The sequence below is a fragment of the Apis mellifera genome, linkage group LG4, assembly GCF_003254395.2.
Source record: "Apis mellifera strain DH4 linkage group LG4, Amel_HAv3.1, whole genome shotgun sequence".
Classification (NCBI taxonomy): domain Eukaryota; kingdom Metazoa; phylum Arthropoda; class Insecta; order Hymenoptera; family Apidae; genus Apis; species Apis mellifera.
The window spans coordinates 8,819,761-8,828,102 of NC_037641.1; the positions used below are offsets into that span (position 1 = coordinate 8,819,761).

At 39.6% G+C, this 8,342-nt stretch overlaps 1 protein-coding gene across 1 annotated transcript; it reads left to right on the plus strand.

Moving 5' to 3' along the window:
* Positions 1-293: 293 nt before the first annotated feature.
* Positions 294-3,917, plus strand: LOC725547 (extensin). Its single transcript, XM_026440360.1, has 2 exons — positions 294-496; positions 2,084-3,917. Exons 1-2 carry the CDS (start codon positions 479-481, stop codon positions 2,999-3,001), a joined length of 936 nt encoding a protein of 311 aa, XP_026296145.1. The 5' UTR covers positions 294-478; the 3' UTR covers positions 3,002-3,917.
* Positions 3,918-8,342: the final 4,425 nt, after the last annotated feature.

Sequence of the window (8,342 nt, forward strand, 5' to 3'; positions counted from 1 at the left end):
AAGTCAGAAAAAAGAATCTTTATTAACAAAATACCATCCAAAATTTCTATCATTCTTTCCAAAAAATTCTGATAATCCTTTCAATTTCCATTCCCCCTCTCTTCCCCAATAAATAAATAAATAAATAAATAAATAAAAGTCACAACGGAAGTCTGGTGTATCTGGTGATAAAATAGTAAGTGGCGAACCGGTCCACTTCACGATCGATTTTCCAGATTCTCGAGAAACCGGGCCAGCCTGGTGGGGAATATTTAGGGGATATAAGGTGCTGTAACGAGACAAGGCGACCGTATATACAGGAGTCGAATAGATAGTGAAAGTCCCCCAGAGCTAACAGGAGTGTAGAGGGCAAGAGGGGGGTAGGAACGGGGGACCCCAGTAAGGTATATGAGGGCCTCAGTTCGAGCAACCGCTGGTACTCTAGCCTCGCTGCCTACTTACATTCACACACACTAACACACCAACCACCTGGAACACAATGCGCACCGTCGCGACGGTACGTATTTTACCAAGTGCATCGTCGTTTCTTTCTTTTTTTTTTTTTCTTCTAAATTAAGCAATCCTTCGAACCTAATATTTTTCCTTACAAAAAAGAAAGAAAGAAAGAAAAAATGGGATCATTTCTACGATCTCCGATTACCGATCATCATTACTCGTTAAATCATTGGTGATTATCATCGCGACTCCTTAGCCTGAAATTTCAATCTCGCGTGTGATGTGATCATCGATTTTTTCCATCGTGAAAAAAATAGGAACTGTGCTTGTGATATCTGTGTTGTATTGCCGAATGGACCTCGTAATCGATTTGATTAAGAGAATAATTTAAAAACTTTGGACACGTTGCTCGAATCGTGTAGTAGAAGAGATCGATTTTACATCGAACGATCTTTATGTGTGAATACGATACGACAAAATTCAACGATCGATAATAATCTCTTGTCCGTAAAAATCGCGAATCAATTATTACAAATTGCGCAACAAACGGTATTGCACGTTAACTCTATTCTACATTATTACGGAATTATTCCTCTCGTTTTCACGCGAACGAAAAATCACGAAAGCGAGCCGACCGATTTTCTCGGCCGCCTACTTATATAATCGGTAATAGCAGAAACGCGTTCAGGAATTATATTGGATGGAACGCGTGTCGGTAAGTTGGCAGTAAGCGTTCGTGGTCATTCGGGCAAAACTGGAGGAAGTGCGTCGCCCATGTTATTAAAACTCTCGAATTCGTGCAATTGAACAAACGTGTCACGCTCATCCTCCTTAACCGAAGGATGAATGTATAATACAATAAGTTGAAAAAGCGCGAGTCTGACGCGATTAAAACCGAGACTTTTACCGTGTACCTTGTCGAACGAGGCGTGAATGCATCCGGTATCCTTCGAATGCGGTTATCTACTCGAGTCGAGATGGTGTAATAAAGTCACGTCTGGCGGTTAAGGTTCTGGTAACTCCGTGGAGGGTCATGCATCACCGAGCTCGGAACGCTTTCTGCGAACAATCTTACGATCTATCTTAAGATCGACGGAGTACCGAGTTCTCGATATTGACCCGAAAATTTATACCGGTTTTCGATTTGCAGAGACACCGTTTAAATTACATAAATTGAGAACAAAAAATACGAAACCTGTACGTACGTATCGAAGAATTTTTCTTAAACGCAAGGCTTGTACTTGTGTAACCACGATAGTTTCTGCGAAACATAACTCGCGAGGAGAAAGCGGAAGTAATAAGACGCTGCGATAATTGCTCAAGTTATGATGTTTACGAGGCGTTTACGAGTATACCTGCGATCGATTAAGACCTATCACGGAGATAATTTAATTAATACTATTTATTTAGAAAAATAATCGATATTATATTCACAATTCCCTTATATAGCTCCAGCCAACCAAACTCGTTATCTTTCATTAAACCTTCCCTTTCGATTTAACGCCTCTTGTCTTGTCCTCCAGGTACTTATTTAGAAAAATAATCGATATTATATTCACAATTCCCTTATATAGCTCCAACCAACCAAACTCGTTATCTTTCGTTAAACCTTCCCTTTCTCGATTTAACCTTTTGTCTTGTCCTCCAGGTACTGTTATTGGTAGCTGCCATACTCTGCGTATCGGGCCAGCAATACCAGCAACCGGGCGCCAACTACGTGGACGAGTATTCGGCGTACGAGTCCCCGAGACCGGCCCATCCGACCCCCCGAAGTTACCCCGTCGACTCCGCGCCCAACAGGCAATCGGCCGGCCCCGCCACCCCGAAGCCAACCCCCGTCGCCATCTTGAAACAGATCAACAGGCACAACGAGGACGGGTCGTACACGTACGGGTTCGAGGGAGCGGACGGCTCGTTCAAGATCGAGACGAAGCTACCTACGGGCGAGGTGAAGGGTAAATACGGTTTCGTGGACGACACGGGGAAAGTGCGGGTGGTCGAGTACGGGGCGAACCAGTACGGTTTCCAACCGGCCGGCGAGGGTATCACGGTCGCGCCACCGACCCTGGTCGACGAGACGACCAGCAAAGAGCCACTCCAACCGCACAACTATCAGGAGGAGCAGTACCAGCAACCACCGCCCCCTAGGCAACCGCCCGTCAGAGCGCCAGCGCCCCGCCCCGCGCCCCTTCAGCAACAACAGATTCAGTACGAGCAACCGGCCTACCAACACCCGACCCAGACCCACACCCAGGCCGTCTACTCGCCGCCATTGCCGCCCAGACAGTCGAGTCCAGGCGTCCCGAAACCGCCGATCTTCACCCCCGCGCCCCAGTCCCCCATCGCCAAGCAGAACCCGCTGCTTCAACAGGAGGAACCGGCCCCGCCGTCCCAACTCTACAACCAAGGACCGGCACAATTCGGCCCGGCGCCCGTCCATGAGCACCGTTCCCAACCGCAACCGCGCAGCCAGAGCGGAGGCATCCTCGACCAGTTGGCCAGGGATTACGCCCTTCCGCAAGGCGTCGCGCCACCCCTGCACGATATCAGTTTCGGTTATTACTAGAGAATCACGAGTCCCTCCCTCGTGTTCGTCACGATACGTACTCGTATTGGTGTAAACGCGTGAACACGAGGGGAGGGGAAACGGTTTCTGATCGTTTTAACATCGGTGTCGGATCGCAAAGCGTGGCCCATCGATCGACGCCACCATGATTACACATCGTAGATCATTACCGGGGGGGAAGCATCGAGAACTCGAGGATTGATTCCACTTTTTTCCGTTCGATTCTTTTTTTTTTTTTTTTTTTTTTGGAATATGGAAGAGCGAGGAATACAATGGTTCTCGACTTTTTCCTCGGTAATAAGTTATTCGTCATGGCTGCCTACCGGAGTCGTGCTTTCGATTTCTCTGACGATGAGTTCATTCTTGCCATTGGAATTAATTGCGATGAGCAGTTGTTTGCTCGATGAAACGTGGCGTGGAAATGTAAAGAATATTTGACGAGGTTTATAGAAATTATATCAAAATATTTATTTTCAGATTATTTTCGATTCCAATTCTGATTCTTTCGTTTCCATCTCGCGTGAAAATCGTTGATGAGGATGGAGAAGGAAGATTGTAAAAATGTTGTAAATAAAAAATTACACGGTAGGCTTCCGTGCTGGTTTTTAATCGTACAGAGAGCGCGGCTTGCACCCGGTTAATCGGCGGTTAATTAATTTCGATTTCAAGGAGAACCTCGCTGCTTTCTCGTGCAAGCTTCGTCTTCGTACGCGTCTCGCGGGACCGCACAGTAAATTCAGCACGCTTACTATATTCTAATTAAAGATAAGGTTATAAGGTGAATCGGATTGGAATAAATTGTCCAGATCTTCCATTATTCTCTGTGTGTACGATATAATAACTCTGATATTACGTTATTCTATCAAAAAGAAAAATGATTCGAAATTAATATTTCTCACTCTCTCTCGTTATATATGTAGCAAGTTGCAGATAAATCTTCAGTTTTAATTTTTTTTTTCTTTTTGTTAATACACGATGATAAGGATAGATAATGAAGAAATAAACGTTTCCAACCTGACATTATGAATTATTCGAACTGTATCCGCCAACTTTCTAATTACGCCTATTTTTCCAACCAGTCCAACTCGTATAACCAGTCGCAATAAAACGACCTTTCGAATTATTTATTCCGCGATAAAAATGAGAGAAGGCGATCGACGAAGGCTCGAACCGTATCAAGTTTGTACCGGAACTTGTCTAGATTGGAATTTTCAGTTACGAAATTTACACGCCGACCTTCACGTTTGTTTCAACGAGCAAAGGACGCTCGTTGGGCTACGTGTAACAATGGTGTACTCGTGTGATTATTACGTCAGATTTTAAAACAGGAACAGATTCAACTTCATCCTGTTCACCTGCAATTACGGGGGAACGAGTGTGAAAGTGGTGTAAGTCAATTTTACTCCTCGTTCCAAGGATTTAAATCTTTGCAAAAGATTGTGATAGGAAATTACATCTTTGTGTATGTTCTTTTTTTTAACTTTCATCTTTTTCATTTCATTTTTTATCAAGAGAGAGAGAAAAGAATAAAATTTAAAAAATATTTGAGAGAAGTTTAAATAAATAATTATCGTTTTCAACATTTGATTCGTCTAAATTTTTGTGTATAGATATAATAGAAATTATAGTCGCAAGAGAAAATTGTACATTTTTGCTCGCGAATGTTTCATTTACCATTGGTGAATGTATCCGCATCGAACGCAGCCTGTGGTAACGGCAACCCGGATCACGCTTCTGCAAACCTGGTGTTAATTCGCCGTCTGTCTTTTCTCGATTGTAAAAAATGTCGAAACCCGCGCGAATTGAATAATACGATTCAAAGTTACGTTCTCACGTAAACGCGAACAAGTTTAAAAGAACGAAGTTTTAATTTTATCTTTCAGATCTCGGCCACCGAAATTCGTACGTTTGCAAGACGCGTCCTTTTGTTGCAATTTACCAGGTTTTCTACAAACGACATTTCCTCCGATGTCCCAACACCGGTTATTCTTTAAACAGCTCGAGAATCACGGTGTTTTAACTCGATGAAAGAGATTTCGAAGAAAAATACGAACCCATTGTATTTTTTCGCAAGCATGAATATTCATCTTTTCCGTTTTGGCGAGCATCGTAAAATATCTTTGAACGCGTGTTACGTATTGACACAATTTTGAAGATTTTAAATTTTAGTCTCTTTTTTTGATAGAAAAATATATATTTCTTTTCTTAATGATAACTCATTCTTTATTGAAATTAATTTATTATATATCAATTATATAATAAATTATTTTTTCAAATCTATTTTTGCAAATCTTCTTTCCTTTGATATACTTCAAAATTAATAGAGAGACAGACAAAGATTCGTAACAAACGAAACAAGTAAATTAATTTTTGACTCACCAATCGGAGTCCTTAGTCCTTGTTTTCGATTCGATCACCTTGCGTGAAATTCTGTAACAGAAGAATAAAGAAGAGATATAAACGACATTACGTGGAATCGAAGATAAAACGAGACAGAAATTCGAAGGGAATTCAATATTAGTATGAAGATGGCGTTAAGGATTACAGGACAAATGACAGATTGGTGGCAACATGCCAATCGTTCGTGTCACGATGCACCTCCGCCCGAGGTGACTATTACTCCATGTGCATTGACCTTCTTCATCGAGTTGCATCGAGGTTACAGCCATCACGTTCTTAGCAATGTAACGCGTTACACGAAGATTCGTACTTTGCATAATCGCGCGCAATAGAGAACAACTCGAGTTTCAAGGATAGATTTATGACCCGTGAAAAGATTCTCTTCCGAAATTTTTCATTAAGAAACAATCTAAATTTTCACCTATAGAGTTTTTACTTAAAAATTAACACGGAATTATATTTTTTTTCAATTGTGAAATCACAGAAGAAAGAAAAAACAAACGTATATTTACAATAAAATTTTGAAGAGTTGCAAATTGAGACAAAATTTTAAAATTTAAAAGGCTTTGTAACAAGAGTTGAAGAGAGAAAAGCGAGGAAAATTCTGAAAAGTAATTTTTGAAAAGAATGATATCCACCCACGCGCAAAATGATTGAATCTAGATCCAGAGAAAGTAATCATTATCAAGATACTTGGCCGCACTTCCTTCCGCGTTCCAAGTAATTTTGAACCGACTATCGCATTCCCAATTTTGACAATGACGAATGATAATCACGAAACGAAATGGAAATCACGGGGGAGGAACTGCCTCGTTCGTTAAAACCGTATCGGCCGAGAGAAACGACCGATTATTCGTTATCGTCTAAGCGAGTCACGCAAAATGTGCCCGCGCGTTTCAACATTGTAGTTGGCCATAGTTATACAAGAGCCTGACTCCTACTTTTGATGGGATTTATCGTCATCGTTGAAATCGATTGATGCAACCTATTTCGCGACCTATTGAGTGGAATTTCATGTAAACACGTTTCGAGGTTTTAATAAACATTAGCTAGAAACATTAAAATTATCGATGCACCCTGTTTCTCTCTTCTAAGATCGCGAAAGAATTTTTTGTCAAAGGATTTCGAAATACGGATTCTGCATACGTTTCATTTTAAATCAAGTTTAAAGATCTTACGTAGATTTAAAATTAACACGATTAAGGAAAAGTATTAATTTTGGGGTAATAATTTAGAGATAGAGGTTATGTGTGATTTCCGTAAAAAAAAAAAAAAAAAAAAAAAGGAGAGAGAAACTTTGAAGTCGGTTCTTAAAATTAATTACACCCGTCAATAATTCGAAATTTTTATGTAATGTTGGCAAAGAAAAAGAATAGGAACTATTTCGAGATAAGGAAACAAAGAAATTGTAAACGAACTCTTACAGCTGCGAACGCGAAAACAGCCTCGTGAAAATAACTTTCCCCTTAGGAAAGTTCTAAGAAGGCCATTTGAGTATCCGTTGAATTAGTTTATCGTCACGTTAGAAAATATGTGTATAATAATATGTGCATCGACGAAACGTATGATGATTAAAGTGATATACGAGAAGCAACAGATGTTAGAAATAACACAATTTGACTTTTTTTACGATTCTCATAATCCTTTGATAATTATAATAATTTACACGAAGTTTATTTTTTATTTCAAAGATAAAATTTTGCAATTATTATAATCGATATTTAAATATCAATTACATTTCTATTTGCGTCACACGAACAAAATTAGAGAAAAATAGTAAGTTATAAAAATATTTTGTAAATGTGCAGATGAAATTACTGAATGAAAATTCATATTTCGCATCTTTTTATATTAAATATTGATCGAACGAACTATGCAATTCGAGGCAAAACGAACTGCTCTGACGAAACGCGCACAACATTGTAGTAACATTGATAATGAACTGTGGCTAGGGACGAGTTAGAAACGGTGAATCGGAATCCTGTTGCGAAGGACGACGTAAACGAGTCTCGAGTTGTGGATCCATTCGCCTGATCTTCTCATTGATGATACCGAAAGTGAGCTGGTGGAATCGTGGAGCGATCTCGGTAATGAAAGTGGGTAAGTGAATTTTCTTCCGAGAAACCGGCTCCCCCCGATCAGATATAAATCATCACCGATAAAGCAGGTTACTAGTTATTGATTCCGTTCCGTTTTACATTCAACATCGCGACGAATGTACCGACGAAGAAGAAATGTATTAAATTTACGGATAAATGTAATCGCGTTTTCCTCGCTGCACACATATTTATATACGATTTCGATGCAAAAATTTCTCGCCTTTCACCGATAATATGAACGGAATTCAGTAAATATATCACTTCCTAAATACTCCATCTGTATTATCTATATGTATATTACATATAAATATAAGAAATATTTGGATATTTCCTTATTACGTGCAAATTACAAATTTCTATTTTCGTGTAAAATCAATGTTAATTTGCTGAATGAAAAACTAACGAGATGGTGTTTACGAGATGTTTACGAGATATCGTTTGAGAGATACATTTCTCACCTACCGAGTTTCAAGAGCAATTTAACTTAAATTTCTCAGCAATTTTCGAAATAACCGAATAATTCGAATAAATCGAGACGGAATTATAAATAACATGAATAATATCAGTGAAAGCGCGAAACGTTGATCATTTAATAATGTAAGTTCAAGTGTTGTTTCATACGCGAAGTGTGAGACAATTAATTATCACTCTTCCGAATTAAGATGCAACATTTTCAAGACGTTTCGAATAGATTCGATCACGCGATATTCTCACGCACTTTCTTCGAACGGATTCGAACAGATTCGTGGGTGGATAGTATTGTGGATCGAAACACGATTAATTAATACTTTGAACATTAAATTTTTTTTTTTGAGAAATTATTGATAACGATTTAACATCGA